General features: G+C 34.7%; 1 protein-coding gene across 2 annotated transcripts in view; it reads left to right on the top strand.

Annotated features, from left to right (window-relative positions):
* Window positions 1-20,301, top strand: part of LOC116772945 (extracellular serine/threonine protein CG31145) — a 51,714-nt gene extending 31,413 nt beyond the window's left edge. For both annotated transcript variants that reach the window (XM_032665284.2, XM_032665275.2), the window contains exons 4-12: window positions 9,568-9,810; window positions 11,823-11,947; window positions 13,562-13,640; window positions 16,077-16,169; window positions 16,798-17,041; window positions 17,715-17,795; window positions 18,489-18,601; window positions 18,947-19,087; window positions 19,271-20,301. In XM_032665284.2, the coding sequence (XP_032521175.1) occupies window positions 9,568-9,810; window positions 11,823-11,947; window positions 13,562-13,640; window positions 16,077-16,169; window positions 16,798-17,041; window positions 17,715-17,795; window positions 18,489-18,601; window positions 18,947-19,087; window positions 19,271-19,460 (1,309 nt within the window). In that variant the 3' untranslated portion in view covers window positions 19,461-20,301. The remainder of the gene's footprint in view (window positions 1-9,567; window positions 9,811-11,822; window positions 11,948-13,561; window positions 13,641-16,076; window positions 16,170-16,797; window positions 17,042-17,714; window positions 17,796-18,488; window positions 18,602-18,946; window positions 19,088-19,270) is intronic.
* The last annotated feature ends 1,085 nt before the right edge of the window (window positions 20,302-21,386 follow it).

The following is a 21,386-nucleotide window of genomic DNA, read 5'->3' as shown; positions in this document are numbered from 1 at the left end:
TTTGGTTGAATTTTATAAATTTTATGTATAAATTATTATTGTACATTATTAGTAACATTGAACCAACAATCCCTATAAATAAGAATCGTTTTAACTGGGTGACTTTATAGAATTATATCTAACATTACACTTAACTAATGTCATGCTTTCGCATAACGATCACAATACAACACTACTAATTAATTAATTTTTTTTTTTTTTTTTTTTTTTTTTTTTTGATGACGCAGGGAAACTCTTTTTACGAGCCGTCTCACCGGCCTTGGTGGGGCCGGAGAGGATGTGTGAGACTCGACCTGGGCAGGTCCCTACTCACTAAAACCACTGCGAAAGCCATCGGCCGCTATGTTGGTGCACCCCGGATCTGTCAGCGACAGGGCACACCAGCGACTGGCCGGTCCTGGCAAAGACCGGGCTTACTCCCTCGGAGAAAGGGGGTGATCCCGGCAATTAGGACCGCCCCGACGACGCCGGGCTTTCACAGGAGCCGGGTTACCAGCCCGACCCCAGCCCGGGGCGCAGGGGCGCTATTGGAGGAGGCGTTGATATCGCCCCCGGCGCGCCCCCGTCCGTCGTCTGCGGAGGGAGGGTGCATCAGCCGCAACCTCCCGTTCCCGCTCAGATGCCTCCTTCGTGGACATAACCGTCTCACAGAAGGAGGACACCGCCATCCAGGACCTGTCACTCTCAAGCATCTTCTCCGCGACACTCGAAAGCGACAAGCCCACTCCGCCGAGCGCCGCCACAAGGTCTTGGCGCTGCGCAGCCCATCTCGGGCACACCTCGAGGGTGTGCTGGGCTGAGTCCACCGCAGCGCCGCACTCATGGCAGCCTCCTCCCGGCTCTCTCCTGGCCACCCGACACAAGTAGTCACCGAAACAGCCGTGCCCGGTGAAAACCTGCGTCAGACGGAAAGTAAGGGGTTTGCGTTTCCGCCTCATCCAACGCTCTAGGACCGGACGGAGCGCAGCCGTTGTACGTTTACCGTACGGCTGGCCCGCCAGGTCCTCCCCCCACTCCCGCATAAGGCGCGACTCCCCCTGCCGGCGAACCGCCCGGATCTCCTCTGACGAAGGGTTCTCTCCGAGAGCCCTCCTACCCGAGACGTAAGAGAACACCTCGGCGAGAACCGACGCCACAAGATCCCAGGGCGGATCGCCAGCAAGAGCCGTCGCTGCGGCCCAGGAGACCGTACGGTACCCCCTAATCACCCTCACCGCGGGTGCCCTTTGCGCCGAGCGCAGTAGGGCCTTGACCCCGCGGCTCATCGGTCGATCAGCCCAAACGGGAGCACCGTACGTGGCTATACTCCGACAGATCCCAGAGTATAGCCGCCTGCAAGCTGCGCTGGGTCCTCCGAGGTTCGGGAGGAATTTCCCCAGCGCACCTGCCGTCCTCATGACCTTCGGCCCCAACTCCCTGAAATGGGGCACGAAGGTCCACCCTCCGTCAAGGGTGAGCCCCAGATATTTCATGGTCGGGCTCACCCTGACCCTCCCTCCTCCTATGAGAAGGGTGGCACCCGGCGGGGGTCCTTTCCGCCCAGTCCCGCGGAAGAGGAGGGCTTCGGTCTTGTCGATTCTGACCCGAAGCCCCAACCTCTCTATGCGGCTGACCACGAGATCAGTACCGACCTCGGCCAGCCGCGCCGCCTCCTTGTAGCTCCGTCCCCGGGATAAGACGAGGGTGTCATCTGCATAGCAAATGACACCCATCCCGGGGAGGAGGCGACTCCGCAGGACCCAGTCATACCCGACATTCCACAGGACAGGTCCCAAGACCGAACCCTGTGGAACGCCGTTTTCGACTGTCCACCACTCTATGGACCCCCTCCGGTTCTCGACTGCCACCCTCCTCTGGGAGAGGTAGTCGCCTATCAGCCTCCTCAGATACAGGGGCACTCCGAAGTACTCGAGTGCCACCTGTATCGCGCTGTGTGGGAGGCTGTTGAAGGCGTTGGCGATGTCCAACGACACTGCCAACACTACCTCTCCTCTGCGTTCCGCCTCTTCCGTCACCGCCCTCAGGCGTTTGAGGGCATCGACGGTCGACCGACGGGCTCGGAACCCAAATTGGGACTCTGACAGTCCCGGGCCCGAGCCTTCCTCCAGGTGCCGAACGAGACGGGTGGCCATTATCTTCTCCAGGGCCTTCCCCGCCTCGTTCAGCACACTAATTAATTAATTGGGCGAATTAATCTGAATCACGTTATATGTAAATGCCGGTTAATTATAAGAAAATTAATTTACTGATAATTAATTTGTATTGTTTAATTATTAGTTGTATAGCAAAGAATGAATGAATGAATGGAAAATGGCGTCAAAAATAACACTTAAATAGAGGGAAATTAGCTTTTATCACATGGTGTGTAATGGTATCCGGTTTTAAATGTGACAGCGAAATGTTGAAATGTTCAATCTATAGTATAAAAGGCATTTACAACAACAGTATTTCCTCTGTAACCATATCATTGTTGCTATCAAGTGTTAAAACCAGGATTTTAATCAGTTAGCGAAATTTATGAAGAATTAAGCTCATCGATAATATCATATACAATTAATTACTTCAACAATATAGACAATATTTAAATGTATGGGTATTTTTTTTCTGTATAATATTTGTATGAAAAAATTTTGGACCAATAACGTTCCAATTGCAATTTTATGTAATGAAAACGTTAATAAAGTATTGTATTTTACATAAAAAAGAAGTATTAAGTTGGCTACTTTAAAAAAACTATTACAAGTTTATATTTATTTATAAAAGGAATCTATTAACGTTATTAATGTTATACATCTAAAGAAGTAGGCTTTTTCGAGTAAGAAGTTTTTTGTCACTTATAAATATCATTTTATCGAAGCACAGTAAGTAGGTTTTAAACATTAATTTAGTTCCCTCATTTTTCTGCTTAAAGATAAAATAATTTTTGCCGTTGTTACGTCAGAATTTGCTCATACATTAAATAGGAAATTCCAAAAGATTTACCATTTCTTACATCAAATTAAACAAATAAATAATAAATAATTTATTAACCAATTAATTAATTATATTGATTTTAGGATTCCTAATTATCTGAAGTACTTTCTAACGAACAATATATTATTGTAATTAGCTCTTGAATTTCCGTTTCTTTTCATTTGAGATATAGATATTCACAAAGTAATCAAAAAGTTAAATGTATAATAAAAAAGTATGTATGTCTTTAATCCAAACATGTGGTAAATTTAAATAAATTATGTGTAAATGTATTCTTTCTCTGCGACTTTATATTCACGTACAATCAGGATGAGGAAAAATGCATTAGGTAATGAAATGAACAACATAACAAGATATACAACGGAATATATCTTGTTTACGTTGTTCCCAGTAACAAACAATGTGTTAAAAATAATAATATAGATTTATATTACAACGAAAATTCGACGCATGAATACTTAAACCTGAACATCTGAGTATAGTGAATAGTAAAGGATCTTGGATGAAAAATATTTTTTTAATCTGTGGTCGTTCAGCTACACCACTTTTATTGTTGCTGATAAAAGTTCATAAGAATAAGAATAAGATACTTTTGAAAGAAAGCATTTCGGTTATGAGATAACAATAAAATTAACATAACTTAAAATACACATAGTATATAGTGCAAGACCGACATATATGAGAAAATCAAAATAAGTATAAATGTTTTGAGTATTGTGACAAATAAATTTCTTATACAAGACTTAGATATGATGCTTTTTGTTAATGTTTAAAGTACATATCACCAATGTTTACGTCGGACTGTTATTTTGGTTAGCGCAGTGTTTGCAGTGTCTACGTCAGTTTTACGTTAACTTTATTGGAGTGACAGGTTTTGTTTAAGAACAATACATTAATTAATTTGTCACCTCGGCTGGGCAAATATGTTAAGTAAACGAAATATGAGTTTGCCACTCAATGCTTTTATTTCAAAGAACAATGCTTGTGTACAATCAAAAACGTCATATCTCCACAATGGGCCGGCAAACAAAAATCTTAACAATTAACGCTTACAAGGACTGGTTTTATTGTTCACGAAAGTAATTCTAGAAACCAAATATACAAATATTGTTTCATATCATCATCCGAATGTACAACGCATTGTATAAATTAAATTTAAAACTAAATTTGAACAACTACAATGTATTTAGTTGAAACAAATAATATCATTTCAAATGGAATATTTTCCAGCAAATTTTATTTTTATAAAAAAAAAAAATCTGAGTTTTTTAATTATTCAAAAATATCTCGTATTCTTTTCCTGAGTACTTTCCATTTATCTAAAATGCATTTGTATTATGAAGGTAATGGTATATTCTCTTTAACAGCTAAAGGATTTTCTTAACGGGATATTAAGAGTTTTTAAATTTGAAGTAACTCCCTAAACGGAATCTATTAAGGCATAGTCTCATTACCCGTTCAAACTCTTAGCTTTTGTTATCATAAGGGGATAACGTTTATATAAGCTACTAGTTATCTGTTATCCATGACTTTGCTCGTGAACATTTTTAATACTTATATGCATATTATAATAAAACAACGCTATTTAGTGCAGAACAGAACTAACGTTTTTATTTAAAGTAGTTTTGACGTTAACTAAACCATCACAGATGGCAGCACAAGTTCACAGATAACATTTTAGATATTACTTTTCTACACCCCCACTATATCTAACAATGTTATATTGATAAAAATCAGTATAATGAACAATTATTAACTTTAACATATGTGCTGAACCCCAACTTATCCAATAAATAATAATGCTTATTAGAGCACAAGCTCTTTGTAAGTAAGTCAGCTGGCATCTCAGCTGATGGTAAATATTTAACATTCACAATATTATTATTTACACATTCTCTAGAAAAATGATAACGTATGTCAATGTGTTTGCTTCTCTTATGAAAGATTGGATTTTGAGTTAACTTTAATGCACTCTGGTTATCATTATATAATTCAATAGTGTACTTCTTATTAGTTATTTCAAACTGTAAATTTCTTAAATAAAGAGATTCCTTACATGCTTCAGTTAAAGCCATGTACTCGGCTTCACTGCTTGATAAAGCCACGGTCTTCTGTTTCTTTGTCTCCCAAGAAATTACACAACCTGACAAAGTGAAACAGAAACCCGTGTAGGATCTTCTATCAATAGTGTTCCCACCCCAATCAGCATCTACAAATCCTTCAATGACAGAGTTCCCATCTGCAGAAAATTTTAAACCATAATGTTTGGTCAATTTTAAATATCGCAATATGCGTTTTACATATGAACAATGCTGTTTGGTATAGGAATTATTAAATTGACTTAAAAAGCTAACTGCAAATGCAATGTCTGGCCTTGTAAGAACCGCTAAATACATTAAAGAACCTATCATTTGTTGATAAGGAAACAATAACTTATCTACATTATTCTCATCTTTAGATGCATGTAACTTAGTCTCCATTGGAGTTTGAACAGTTTTACATTGACTCATTTTGAATTTAAGTAACAGCTGATCAATATAATCTTCCTGACTTATTGATATTGTTTTCTCACATTTATTTACTTTTACATTTACTCCAAGACATTTCTTGATTTCACCTAAATCTTTAATTTTAAAATTGTCAGATAAAACATCTTTTAAGTGCTTAGTAGCTATAATATCATTTGAAAAAATGAAGAAATCGTCGACATACAGAGTAACAATAGTTTTTAACTTATCCTGTGTTTTCAAAAACATACAAGGTTCTATCTTAGATTTAACAAAGCCAATTTTTAAAAGACATTCCTCTACTCTCTTGTACCATACTCTTGAAGACTGTTTTAAACCATACATAGATTTCTTTAATTTAAGAACTTGACCTTTCTCTACTTTCTCAGAAAAACCTTCAGGTATTTGTATATAAATGTCTTCTTCAAGAATTCCATACAAGAAAGCAGTTGTCACATCAAGATGTGTTATATCAAGATTAAGTTGAACAGACAGAGCAAATAAAAGCCGCAATGTGGTATGCCTCACTACAGGTGAGAAAGTGTCAGTATAGTCCACACCTTGAACTTGTGAAAAACCTTTCGCCACTAAACGCGCACGAAACCGAATGTTATTATCACAATCATATTTTTTACGTAACACCCACTTGCACTTTACAACTCTAACATCTTGAGGAGGATTGCTAATCTCCCATGCATCATTCTCTTTGAAACTTTGTAACTCTTCAGCCATAGCTATTTTCCACTGTTCTTTTTCAGGTCCGGCTAAGGCATCCTGAAGAGACAATCCTGTCACATCATCATATGTGCTCTCACCAGCACAAAAATTTGAACATTTGAACCTGTCTGGTTGCTTCCTCTCTCGTGTAGGTCTTTGAGGTCTAATCTGCGGGATATCTTCAGCTTCAGAATCACTAGGTTTATATGTCTCATCAACCACATCCAGAAATGTGTCCTCTGAGCTATCTGTGTGGTCAGATTCCGAGTTTGGTTCATCTATATTAACTTCTTCTTCCCCCACTGAATCAAAACTCTGAGAGGAAACTTCCATCTGACATTCAGATTTTGATTCCTGCTCTATTATAACCACATCTCTACTAGTCAATATTTTCTTTGTTTCTGGGTTATACAGCCTGTATCCCTTTATGTTTTCTGGATATCCAAGGAGAATGCATTTTTCTGACTTCTTGTCCCATTTCTTGCGCTTCTCTTTAGCTACATGGACCATTGCAGTACTACCGAAGATTCTGATATGGCTTATGTCGGGCTGACAGCCAGTCCATATCTCATACGGTGTCTTATTACCCAATGCTGCAGCCACGCTTCGATTCTGTAGATATACTGCCGTGTTAGTAGCCTCACCCCAGAATTCTTTCCCTAGGTTGGCATCAAAGAGTAAGCATCTTGCCTTTTCAACAATAGTACGATTGAATCGCTCACATAATCCATTTTGCTGCGGTGTGTATAGATTACTTTTTTGGTGTATTATGCCAGCACCTTTTAAATGATTGTCAAACTCTTTATTACAGTATTCTAATCCATTATCACTCCTTAATACTTTGATTGTCTTCTTAGTTTGATTTTCCACCTGGGCTTTGAATTCTTTGAAACACCTCAAAGCCTCATTCTTGTGTTTTAGAAAATAAACAAACACCATTCGACTACAATCATCGACAAACAACAAGAAGTATTTGGATCCTCCTATGGATATATTTTCCATAGGCCCACAGATATCTGTATGGACTATATCTAATAGGTCACTGCTTCTCTGATTGATACTCTTGAAAGGTAACCGACACTGTTTGCCTTCGCAACATGTATCACATGAAGATTTACCAATATCCACTTTTTCATCAAAAGACATACCCTGTACTGCAGTCTTCATCTGATTCAGGTAGTCTTTATTATGTGTCCTAATCTGCGATGCCATGTAACACCTGATACAACTGATGCAGCCAAATGTTCCTGGTTTTGTAAGTTTACTTTGTACACTCCATTTTCTAGTAATGCTGTTGCTACTAACTTATTATTTTTGTTATATACCGAGCAACTACTATCAGAAAAAGATACCTTGTTTCCTTTGCTTATGAGTTGGCTGACTGATAGCAAGTTAGTCGCCAGACTTGGAACACAATAAACGTCTTCAACCATAATTTCGTAATCAATATCACCAGTTGTAGTTATAATTTTCACATCGCCAGAACACAAAACTGACAACTTTTCACTGTTCGCAACGATAATTTCCTGTTTCTGATCATACGACGCATTCATAACCAAACTTTCATTTGCCGTAAGGTGTACACTGGCTCCAGAGTCAATATACCATGCATTTTTACTGAAATTCCCGCTCAGGAACACAGCACTAAACGCATTAGACTGCATTCGGGGTTTTTCCTTGAAGTTCGACGCGTTATTTTCGTTATTAGTACATTGATTTCTATAATGGCCTTTTTGTTTACATCTGTAACATGTCACGTTTGACTTTGACGTATCGGCAGTGCTACCAACATTGACATTTTTTCTTGACGCCATTTTATTTTTCTTGTACTTAGAATTCGAACGAGCTGCGAACGCGCCGCCAACTTCATCACGTTCCTCTATGGTTGACTCCATGTCTAACAATTTCGATTTGATAGAATCAGCCGTTATGCTAATGCCTGAATGCTCAATTGCCATGATCATCGGTGAAAATCGATCCGGCAATCCTGCTAATAACAATGAGCCTGTCCACTGGTCATTTATTTCAAAACCCGTGCCACTTAATTTTTGAGCCGTGTCAATAATTTGAGTCACGTAGGACGTCATTGAACTGCAGTTTTCCAATCTTATCGAAATTAGATTCCGTAACAGATTTATCCTTCTTGAAAAACCGTTGTCATCGAATAACTGTTGTAGTTTATCCCAGAGTTCTTTCGTTGTTCTTACACTTTTCACATGTACAAACAAAGACGGGTCGATTGTCATAATCAATTTTGCTCGAGTTTTCTCGTCGTCTGCAGCTCCTACTACAGCTCCTTCTGGCTTTACACAATGTTTCATGCCTTCAAGGATTAGGAAATTCTCTGCCGCGAAGCTCCACTCGCTGTAATTTTCCCGCCCGCGTAATTTGGGTACATTTACCAAGTAGTTTGCCGCCATCGTAATTCTGAATAAAATACTTTTATTTCACGAATGTCCAGCCAATCTACACAACACAGTGTAAACGCGTGTCGAAACAGTCCTTTTAACACTCGTACCGTGACGAAATACTTGTTAAAACACTACTTTTCATTAATTTTCTGGGCCCATAACCTATAATAAAACAACGCTATTTAGTGCAGAACAGAACTAACGTTTTTATTTAAAGTAGTTTTGACGTTAACTAAACCATCACAGATGGCAGCACAAGTTCACAGATAACATTTTAGATATTACTTTTCTACACATATACTATAACAAAAACTAATACGTATTATACTGAGTGGGTAGAACCATTTTTTTTTAACTGTTATAATTTTTTTATTTACTTGTTTATTTATGATTATAAAATCATTGTATTATTTAAAATAAATAAAACTATGATTTTCTATGATATTGTTTTTTTCTTATTCGATATTTAAAAATTGTTATGTAAGAGACTACTGGGTTTTATGAAGTACAGCTTTAAATAACCTGTTATTAGAATTAATAATTGAGGCTCTCTTTTACATAACGGAAAAGACAATATAAGTATCAATCGAACCACTATAGTACACAAAGCAATTAATTTGCAAAATATTAAGGTAAATAGTAAAATTCGCAAACACAATCGGTTGATATCAATTGGAGCTTTTCTTAAGATTTTGAAGGGCTCTTTATGTTATAGTGCTTTATTAATAGACTTATTTGTTATTACCTTTGTCATTGTAAAAGGATTAAATTGAAAATATGAAATATAATAACATCTTTAGTTAATATTTTATGAGTTTTATAAGGTCGTCAGATGTATTTGAATTTCATAACATATGGCAGAGAACTTATAAGGGAGAACTTATAAGTTTGACATGTGTGTTTGTTTATTTTGTAACTCCTAAAGAAACAAATCGTTATTGATAACGTTTTTTGTGTAGTAATGGTAGCAATGGTTCACGAGAGTACGAGCAGTCGGCTCCGAGTGAGACGAGTGGTGGCGACGCTGAACCTAGGACGCCGGCGACACCTGCTGATAGATTCGAGGACCTGCAGAGGATACTGGTCTTCCAGTTGCAGGGGAAGTCTGATGACAACCCTGTGGTGGTGCCACCCCATCGAGATCTGAACGTCTTAAGACCCGAGAACCCTACCATCGGTGAAATGGAGGACTTGGAACCAAGGTAAATGATATTAACATCCTACACACTCTTTATAAATTTGTTTATTTGAATTGCGCTAAACTATATCAAATATAATATTAAACATTAAAGAATACACAAAAAATAATGTCCAGGATAAAGAATATTAATTAAAATTATTCTGCGAAAAACGGTCCCGAAAAGGACATTATACGGAAAATTTGCGAAAGTTGTCGACAGCTGACATCTACAAGTACAATTTATGGAGCACAGAAAGTCGCCGAATTAAGCGTTACTTACTTCGTTATTGCCGCAATTAAACTTTGATAAAATGAATATTGCAGTTAAGATTCAACTTGCCTTTGATATGAATGTTAAATTTTAATATATTACTTTTATTTCATAAGTCTCCGAGCCAATATTTTTGATCGTTGGACTAAAATGCAAGTAAAAAGCTAGATTGTAACGCGAATATCCCATTTCAAGAATAGCTGAATATGTCTCGAAAGCCGTCTTTTCATCTACTACGGAGCAGGCTCAGAGCTCTGAAGTATGCATCAAAACCAAACAGGTTGGCCGACGCTTGACGTAATTTCATGAAAGTAAATATTAGACAAAATCTCCTAGGAACACGGCTAGTGGAATGAAAAAACACGCCCGTTCTCTCAGTTTTATATTTCTTGGATATAAAGGGATATTTTGTGATATAACTATAAAAGGGATCATAATATCATACTTCTACGATGAACTGATTCTATAATGTAGCAGACAAAGTGACCTTTTTTTATCTTGTAAAACGAATTTCACCAGCTTTGCTGGGAATCTTATTTAAAATCCAGTTACAGGGCTGCCTTGAGATAGGCGCGGATCTTTGACAATAAAACTAAATGGAATGAATGCATGAAGGCTTCCTCAAACGCTGTACCAGATATGACTATATTCGTGTATCACTAAAAAGGGGTTGCTTTGATGTATGAATAATTTTTGCCACATTTTTACCTCATATACGATTTTTTTTTATATCAAATGGTTAAATTCTGAGCGACATTTTCTTTACTGCAAATTAGAGACTCTCTAGTGTGTGGTTTAAACATCATTTATTATGTATTCTTACCTGCGCCAACTGAAGGACACAAAAATGTTTTGATATAAGAATGCATATGCTGATATTATACGAGTTTTAATAGGACTCATAATGGAACTTGCATAATTTAATGTCACTATAATTGTATTACTATATAAAACTGCTTCATTGGGTTCTAGAAAGATTTTAAGCGTGAAAAATTGTACCTATTGGAACTATACAAAAATTATAAGTATATTCACACTATTTACCTTCATTTTAATTATGTATTTATTCTGTTTGTAATTAACGACTATTTAAAAAGTCATTGTTATTGTTCGCGATTTAAAAAAGAAATATAATAAAATTTTTTTTTAACATTAATAATGGTTACGTAAATCTAAGCTCATAAAAAAAAATTATTTTTAAGAAGATTGTCCACAAGTCTAGCTTTAACAAGGAGTGTCTTTGATGGATAAAATTTTACTATATCGTGTTTGGGAATTTTCTTTTCTTGTTCATTTAATCGAGACTTAAATTCAAATCAATCGACAGTTTACGATTCAACTTTTTATTAAGAATAACGATTTGACGGACGCAAATTCACACAATAAGAGTCAATAAATTTCCTAGCAGACGGTTTGATTTCCGAATGCAGGTTATCGGAGTATGCCACAAATCGAGAACGTTACATGTAGGCTCCTTAGTATTCAGTGTCGCACCGTCGCCTGGAGTGCCGCCGCAACCAACTCACGTCCACCCATGTACCACGCAGCCAAAACCAACACGCTCAGGAAAATCTTCCATGTAAATCTCGACATTAACGACCAGGTTTAAGAATGTGTGAGGGACATAATAAGTAGCTATACTATTGGATTCACTTTTAGATCTACTTTCCTAACACATTTTTATTTAGGGTCAGGATGCGTCGAGTGATATTTATTTAATGGAATGTTATTTTACAATTTCTTATACGTGTCGTTTGTTGCAGTGTAAATGCCTCAAATCTGGAGAAATTTCAATTGAAAATAGCGCAACACGAGCTCTATGAAGACGGAGAGCCGCTGGTCAGCGCCATTCTTCGCGACATGACCTTTGAACCCATCCTACATGTTGGTACGTGACATATAGACATCTCATCTTAATTTTATAACATGGTTTGCTGATCATCGAGTCTTATAAAATAAACAAGGTCACAGCGTCTTTTACATTTTCAGACAATTGACATGTTTCAGAGCCAATCTTGTTGGCTTTATAACATATCTTGTAATACTTACATATCGTAGAGTTTAAACAATGTGATTTTCAATAATATTATTAAAATGGGGTTCTCATTGGTTACACAACTAACCGAAGCTATGTTTACTGCCGTGGCGTTTTTGTAATGTAGAATCAAAACCAGTAGTAAATTCAAATGTGCCGAATTGCAACACGAAACAATCACCAAGTAAAACTAGTTTACTGTATTAAAATAGCGACTTCATAAATTGCAAGTTACATTCCATTTATGTGCTATAACCAAATTTACGTTTAAATTATTAATCAGCGGACCTAAAAACAAAGATCTCTATTTGAAGCATATAAGCATGTGAGGACTTGATTTATCTGGAGATGATTCGCTTATAATAAAGTAATATATAATGTAATATGTTCCATTATATAATTAACAATATAATGACGTGTTACTAAAAAAACATTACAATGCATAGCATAGATAGGTTTATTTTCCTTTTATATTTATGTTTATTTTTTTTATGAATCTATATATAATACCTAATAATTTTAATCCCAGTTTTAACTATGCCATCTTAAAGTTAACACGCAGTTTTATGTTAAGAAATATAAAGCTATAAACATGCATGTTTTCTTATTGTAAATTAACATTTATTGTGTTAAAACAATCTCCTTAATGCTTAATATTCATTATAAAAAGTGCCAAATATATACATATGCATTATAGTATATAAGTAAAACGTTATTCAAACAAATATGGAAGACCGAATATGTATTTGTAGTACCAAATATGGATTTCATCACAACAATAGTGGACCTTTACAAAGTTAAGCAGTTCGTATGTATATTAAATGAGGGCTGGTTCAATCAGAGGGGCTCGTCCGGTGCCACAACAATCTCGCCCTTTATTTTGAATTGTGATTAAATATTTAGATCACTAAATGGATTTCATTGTTAAAACACTATCACATTTCAATTTCCTATTTTTAGTATCCTTTATAATTGTTTAATGTATGCCACTCGGTCGGTTTATTGAACAACTTTCAAGCTTAGCCTTAATATCTAATTCATTTGTTGTGAAGGTCATACTAAATGCTAGACATTGAGTTATTTTAATTGAATTACATATTTATTATACAAAATAAATAATATTGCTCTTGTTAAGGTCCTTTGGTATTTTTACCAGCGACGGAACGTAGGGGTTATGGTGAGAAGTGTCTGTGGGTTAAGATAGGTTTTTTGATATTTTTTTGAAAAAAATATTGTCTCAATAAGTTCTCTATTCTCCTGGTAACTGTTAGGTAATGGTTAATTTCAGAAGTATAAAGCTTAAAATAAGTACTGGTTAATTTAGACACATCAATACAGCAAAATGTGGAATCTTTGTTAAAGACGTTATTGTTGCTATAAACTGAATGTTAATTTCAGCTTAATTTTTTTAAGTATTCAAGTTGAGTGTTATATAACAGTGAGATTATATGAAGTGTTATCTTCCAGAACAAAAGGAAGGAGGAACGCAACTGAAGCTCATCATCGACTATCCAAATGGCGTGCAGGCTTTATTCAAACCGATGAGGTGAGAGCAATATTTTCAATATATTGTGTTGTTGGTCCAATATTTTTGCGCACTTTGGTAAGTTACGAGTGTGTTCTGAACAAATTTATAAGTTCCGTCACCTTGTTGAGATCCATTCAGCAAACTTCGAGAAGGTTCCCGATCGGCTTAGAGCCTTCTTGTCCTGAACAAGCGCGAGTTTTTCCGACTTCTATATTCTATTGTTGTTATATCGTTAAACTATACAAGAGAACATATTTTTGTTCGAAGTTAGAAACGGGGATAAGTTTTTCTAAGTAAGTGTACTCATACTTCTAAGTAAGTGTACAATATTATGTTCGAATCTGAATGATGGACATAAAATATAATAGAATATTTTACGATGTAAAGTAGAAAGATAAGAAAGTTCCATTTTAATAAGCAAATATAAAATAATTTTCTTAATTTGATGTGATGATGACTGGTAACTTTAGAATCCCCTAAAGATTATTGTCAGTCGGCCCCCGGCACATATCAAATGTCAGGAGCTTTCAACACTTCGCCGTTACTTAGGATATGCTAAGAAGAAATAAAAATTAAACAAAAAAAATACGTTGGCGAAAGATCGGGATCAAACAATGAAGGCATCGGTTAAAGAAAATGTTTTATAAGAAGTCTATGTTCACAAGGGATTACCCTTTGACAAGTGATCTTTGTGATACCGGCGCTATTTGCTTAGGGACAATAAATTGCGATACTGACCCTCCTTGATAGGTTTATAGGTCACAAGTTTATTGAAGGTATGTGATTAGTTCTATCTAGTAGGACGATTTGAACGGAAAGTTTATTGCCGAGAGATAAGAAAGAGACTGCGCCTTTATTTGCTCTATGATAGTATATTTTTTAATATATGATATATAATGTTATTCTAATAAACAAGTACACTTCCTATGGATGTAAACGGTTAGATATTTACAATTTAAATTATTATTGTTCCGTTGTTTTACTTTGTGTGGACATTTAAGACATCGCAAACACGTTATCTTTATATAATATAAGAGAAATATTGATAATGAAGCGCCGATAAATTAAGTTAAATATAACCATAAAATATTCTTAATAAAAACCATATAGAATTATATTTTCTATTACAGAAAATAAAAAAAATATTCAATACTATAAAGGACAAAAGCAAAATCTGTATACGTGATTTAATTTCTACCGTCTGAAGTTTGATTATTTCACAACACAGTGTCCTATATATTCGATTTAAATTGTAGAATTGAGTGTAGTCGGTAGCGTCATAAATCGACCGGCTCCCTGGTCATACGTTACCTGAATCACTGCTATCTAACCAGCTTCGATTCCAGTGACTTTTAAACGTTCCGCATCCGTTCCATTGATTAAGTACTAAATTTTAAATGATTTAGACATTCATTTTACATGCCATTATCCAATGACACTAAATAATTAATATATTTGAACATGGAAAAACATCGCGTTGTTTAACGTGGGTTTTGTTTTGATTGTTTAATTATTTCCGCATATTATCTTTAATTTATATTATTATAGTTCTTAAAGACAATATCCGAAAGTAATAAGTGTGATAATAATCAATTAAACATATCGTGTAAGCGTTAAGTATTATTTGTTTTACTTGGCCACAATCAGAGTTTCCGATGACTTAATAGTTCTGAACACTATCGGCCTATTTGTTATCAGGTACAAGTTCGGATTTAATGGATGCAGGAATACTTAAATAAAATGGCCGTAAAGTATTCATTACTCGACGTTGTGTTATAAGTACGTAACGAGATAGACTGTCAATTTTATCTCATAGATTGCCTTGTTCTTGGATGTCAAATAATATAAAGTTAAAAGCTATAAAGATTTAGATTTAAATATAAGAATATTCTAATTATTTGTAACAGTTTTTTTTAATCTGATTCAACCCCACCGCGGGGTTATCTTAGTGCGAAGTCGATAAGTCGAAGTCTTATCTCGTTACTCGTAATACTTTGTTTATATAATTTATTTATTATTCCTGTTTGTGTAACCGTAAAATATAAACGCAATAGTAAATATATTGAATCGGTTAATAACTTTTATATGTGGTGTCGTTAAGAACCCGTAGCCGTAGAAGATACGAGTAAAGTAAAGTTTGCATTGAAAAATTTTTTCGTATAATGATTATGAATCTTAAAATCTCTGTGGAATATTAAGTTGAGCTGTGCTTGTTTAAGATAATCGCTGATGGTACTTTGATCACAGATGCCGTGTCGTATCTTTCAATCTGCCGCCTTACCAACATTTATCCATTATAAAATTAACTGCTTTCTGAAAGGGACAAAATATATCGAGATATTAGATTAACATCTGATCTGTGGGCTTACTGGCTTTATAAAACGTTTTTTTTATAATAAACTAAAATGTTTGATAAATTTTAAATATATCACCGTATTTTCTTTAATTTCGTAGGTTCGCCCGGGATGTACAAACTCTACCTAATCACTTCTACTTCTCAGACTATGAGCGGCATAACGCTGAAATTGCTGCTTTTCATCTTGACAGGTATGTTTAATAAAAAAAAAACTATTAAATTTTAAAGGATGTTGTAATTTTAAAGTAAAACCTTACAAGCTAGAGTGACAAATATGGTACATTAAAACCTCATCGGTTAGTGCTTTACTTAATTAATATGTAATGTTGAAGATGTAATAACACACTGCAGCCTAACAGAGACCAATTACAAACAGCAATTTAAACTAATTAGGGTTGTCACTGAATCTGTATAGATCTTTGTAAGCTTACCCCCCTTAATGTATACTACAGTAGTAATTTAATGCGGTTAACTTCTAATTTGAACTAAATAGAGACATTTCATTCTATTATGAAACGTTCAATGCATAAAAACTTTTTGTTTACACTCTTTCGAACACTACTTAAGAATAATTCAATAAAAACTTGATATCCCCCATACGTGGTGCGAGCTAGAAAAAGATGAATACATTATGAAAATGAAATATCCGTACGTTAAAAGGAAAATCAGAAATTATCTCTAATAGAAGAGATTTTTTACTCCTATATAATAACAAGATAACAACGATGTATCACTTAAATATATTGTCCAATTGAATTATATTAAATCTGTAATCTAATCAAATTAAGGAAATTAACTGACCGGATACCCTTTAACCAGGATACTCGGTTTCCGTCGAGCGATGCCGGTGGTGGGTCGAGTTGTGAATATGACCACTGAGATCTATGACGTCACTGAGGGAGACATCTTGAAGACGTTCTTCGTATCTCCAGCGAACAACTTCTGTTTCCACGGCAAGTGTTCGTACTATTGCGACACAGGACACGCGATATGCGGCAATCCGGACATGTTAGAAGGCAGCTTTGCGGCTTTCCTACCAACCTCGGATCTAGCGGAGCGTAAGGTTTGTTTTGGAATTTATTAATTTATATATACGATTAAAAGAACGTCACATAATTGATAGAAGTAATTAAGAGATGTAACGGTCGTGATATACATATGACTATTGCGTAATGCCAGTCTTATTACGGAGAATAAAAAAGTGGATTATCCTTTATATTGTTGCTGTGTTAGTGAAATTTACTTATAATATATATATATATATATATATATATATATATATATATATATATATATATATATATATATATAAAAAATATCAGATGACACATTGCAACATATTAAAGTGACACGTTTGATTTGAGATGTATTTATGGTATTTAAAAAACTCGCATTGCTTGCAATTGTAATACTAATACTAGTTCAAAATGATTTCTCGCTATATTTGTGGGTTAATTAACGGATTGGTTGAATAATGTGAAAAAAACATTTAGTATGATTTTAATACCGGTAAACATCAAAGTATAATAAAACGATTTTTATACATCTTTAGAAAAATACGTAACATATTTAAAAGTTAATCTTTCTATTCGTTCCTTCTTAATTCGTTAATGATTATCATTTTATATGAGTATAAATTTCTAGACCTTATAATAATAAGATCGGACCATATCTGTGGTGAACTTATTTAAGTCGAGGGTAGATCTATTATAATAATAAAGAGATGCTGTTTGCAGGTGTGGAGACATCCCTGGCGAAGATCTTATCACAAACGAAGGAAAGCTCAGTGGGAGCTGCAGTCCGACTACTGTGATACGGTAAAGAAATCGTGTGATCTCATCTCAAACGAATATTATAAATTTTGTTTGAGAAAAATCCTATAACATTTGTCTGAAGTACAATAATGATATAGGAAATTTTATTAAAATGTGTTGCTTCTGTAATTGGTTGTGACTAACAAACGTATATACGAATGTTTATATTGCTGATTTTAATGGAATAAATAAAAAATTGCTAACTTATAATCAATCATATGTTCTTAAAGATTAATATGTTACCTTTGGAAATTAATTTTTTTTTTTTGGAAATTAATGACTATTCAACATTTTCAAAAGTGTTTAAAAATAGTCAACAAGTTTTTTTTTTTTAATTATTAAATAATTTTTAATCTCTAATTTATTTTGATAGTAAATACAAACAATTGTTTTCAGCGAAACCGTTCTTTTATTACATCTTTTTAATGAAACTTCAATTCTTTAGGCTTTTACTTTTATCACATTTACAAGTGACTTGGTTCTAGAACTTGCTATTTAAATTTCATTATTTTCTGTTTTGAAACGTATACGTTGATATAAATCGAAAAGACATAAAAGCTTTATGACGCTAAGTTACTTAAATGAAATAAACTTACTATATTCCACACACATTTCTAAGACGCCTGCTTAGTTCTTGTTAAAATTTATCTAATGTGTATATAAAAATTGTCATAATCATTTTCTTGTGTTAATAAGGTCCGCAGTACTCCGCCCTACGACTCCGGCCGTCGTCTGTTAGATCTCATAGACATGTCGATATTCGACTTCCTCACTGGGAACATGGACAGACATCACTATGAGACATTCAAGTATGTATGGAGTAACACAATTCAAAATAAATTTTTTCCTAACTAATATTGTAACGAGATCTAAGACTTTCGCGAGTTTTATTCATTTAAATGAAACTAATATTATTCGGATATACTTCGCGTGATTTATTTTTGTAAAAAACTACATACTCCCGACGAGCAACCGTGATCACGGCCAGACGAGATGCGAATATGTAGTTTTTTACAAAAATAAATAACGCGAAGTATATCCGAATAATGTTAGTTCCATTTAAATAATATTGTAAGATACTAACAAATTTTCTTGCTGAAATTTTTGACTAGAAATTTACACGTTAAGAAAATAATGTTCATATTATTTTCTAGAATGTTCGGCAACGAGACTTTTACGTTGCACCTGGACCAGGGACGAGCTTTCGGTAAGGCGTTCCACGACGAGCTCAGCATACTCGCGCCACTGCTACAGTGCTGCACCGTTAGACACACTACGCTTGCAGTCCTTCTTAAGTAAGAAATCTTTCCTTCTCTCTGTCTTGAAACTATCTTAATTTAAACAACATCAAATCATTTTGATTCGAAAAAGTTTCAAACATATGTACGTATGCTAAATACACAATTCTTATGTATTATAAAGCTCAGGTATAATATTTTCTTAGAAAAAATTGTATATTATATAATTTTGGTCTAAAGATTCCATAACGGCGTGCCACTATCGAAAGTGCTCCGAGATTCTATGAAAGCTGACCCCGTGAATCCCGTGCTTTGGGAGCCTCACCTGGCCGCGTTAGACAGACGTATAGTTACAGTACTGGACGCGATCAGGAAATGCATAGATAAATTAGAAAATCCTCTACCGAATGAACTGAACTCTGTCGTGTGACATGAAACTATGATGGTGTGATGTGATGTGATGTGATGTGATGGAAACATTAAGTGTTCATGACATGTGATTTGTGATGGTTTTAAGGGAAAGTGCAATGGAAGGACTCACTAGTCGGTCTCGTGTTCCTGATGGAAATGTCAATGCAAGTCTTTGGTCGACGAAAGACTTTATAGATTTAAGTTATTGTGCCAAAGATTGTCCAAATGATATCTTCGATTGTATTCAGCATAATTTTAAAATCATTCCACTGGTTGAGCCATTTTTATGCCAAATAATATCTTTGTTTGTACAAATTTGTACCGCTTTTTCGATAGATTTGTTTAAGTGTTTGTATATTTTGTTAAAAATTAAGTGCAAAATTTTTGTACATAATAAGTTTAATGCAAATTATTTAATCTGTACACATAAATATATATGTCGTTGTGAATCCGTTACCAGCTTGAAGCTCAAGAAACCACATATCAAATGAATTTGGTGATGTTTTTTTAATTATTGTGAATTTATATATATTAAGATCGTCTGTTGTTTTTTTTTTCTGGGACTCTGTATCATTCGTTAATTATCTGTGATCTCGGAAAGAATCATGTCCTAATAATATATTTATTACATTAAATGTTATTTATATTTAGTCCTAAGTTTATTTTTAATATAATTATAGCTGTATTAAGACCTTCTTGATTATATTTTTAATGTATAAATGGTTTGCTTGAGGCTCAGACACCGCATGTAGACTTGCCAAAGACGTAAGCGCGATCTGTTTTAAATGTTGTATAGGCTATTTTTAATATAAAATATCGCGTGTTTTTCTTTACTGTTAATAAATTTTAAATGAAATATATTTTTGTTTTTTTTTTTTATTTTTATTTTAAATGTCCATTACACAGTTAAAATAAACAAATTATTCAGTTAATTCTGTGTAAACTAAAATATGATGCAATTGAATTGCGTAAAAACAAAAATCTTACCAAAATATGAAACAGTAAAAGTCTATTCTATGAAATTTGTTATATAAAGCGGCCTAAGGGTCATCACATAACGGTCACACAACTGGAGAAACACAAAGATATGGGCGGCCGCTATAAAAACTGTACTACGGCTATCATAAAATTTGCTATAACATTTTACGGCTATTTTGTTGCATATTAATATGGGAAATTGGCATTTATTTATCACTTGACGTTTAACGTCATAGTAAAACTGAAATACGAGCCACGTTCGTATACAGAGAATATAGCAGAAAATAGTTGACAGATAGATGTTACTTCAGTATTAATTAATGATGACTTATTTAGCGTGTATTTGAAAAACACACAACACAAGTAACTTACGTCACTTAAAATTCGAAAAAATATGTCGAAAAATAGTTCACTATAGAAATGCGCAGTTTTACACTAAATCAAAGTTGTTAAAAAATATCTAAAATCTAAAAAAAAAAATACGGCAAAATTTATAAAGCTAAGTGCATACTTTAATAGAGATATTTTAATGAAAATTCTGAAATGTTCAATAAAATATATACATAAGTAATAATTTTCGATATACGACGAGTTCATGCGATTTTACGAGTTATTTAAAACGGACTACAAAAAAGTTTATTAATTCGTCTGTATTTTTTTTAAGATCACTTCATCAGCATTTATCGACTGATTTTATTTTAGTCCTCTCCAACAATTGTGATATTTCTAAAGGCGAAACGAGTTTACCAATTTAAATTCATGATACGTCTGTCAGGAATTAGTTTAAACTTCATGTTAAAATCATAAGGTGATGTCAACAATACTGTACAATAGGCCACTTTGAATAAGAAGCAACTTTTGAACTAGATCCCCGATATTGTAATGTTGTGTTTACAATACATCATGTATGTTCAGGTGATCTTATCAATTCCCACAGCGAGAACAAACTGACTAAATAACAATGAGA

This window comes from Danaus plexippus, chromosome 8, assembly GCF_018135715.1.
Source record: "Danaus plexippus chromosome 8, MEX_DaPlex, whole genome shotgun sequence".
Lineage (NCBI taxonomy): Eukaryota > Metazoa > Arthropoda > Insecta > Lepidoptera > Nymphalidae > Danaus > Danaus plexippus.
Note: the sequence above shows the minus strand (reverse complement) of the source record. Positions and strands in the feature narration are given on the sequence as shown.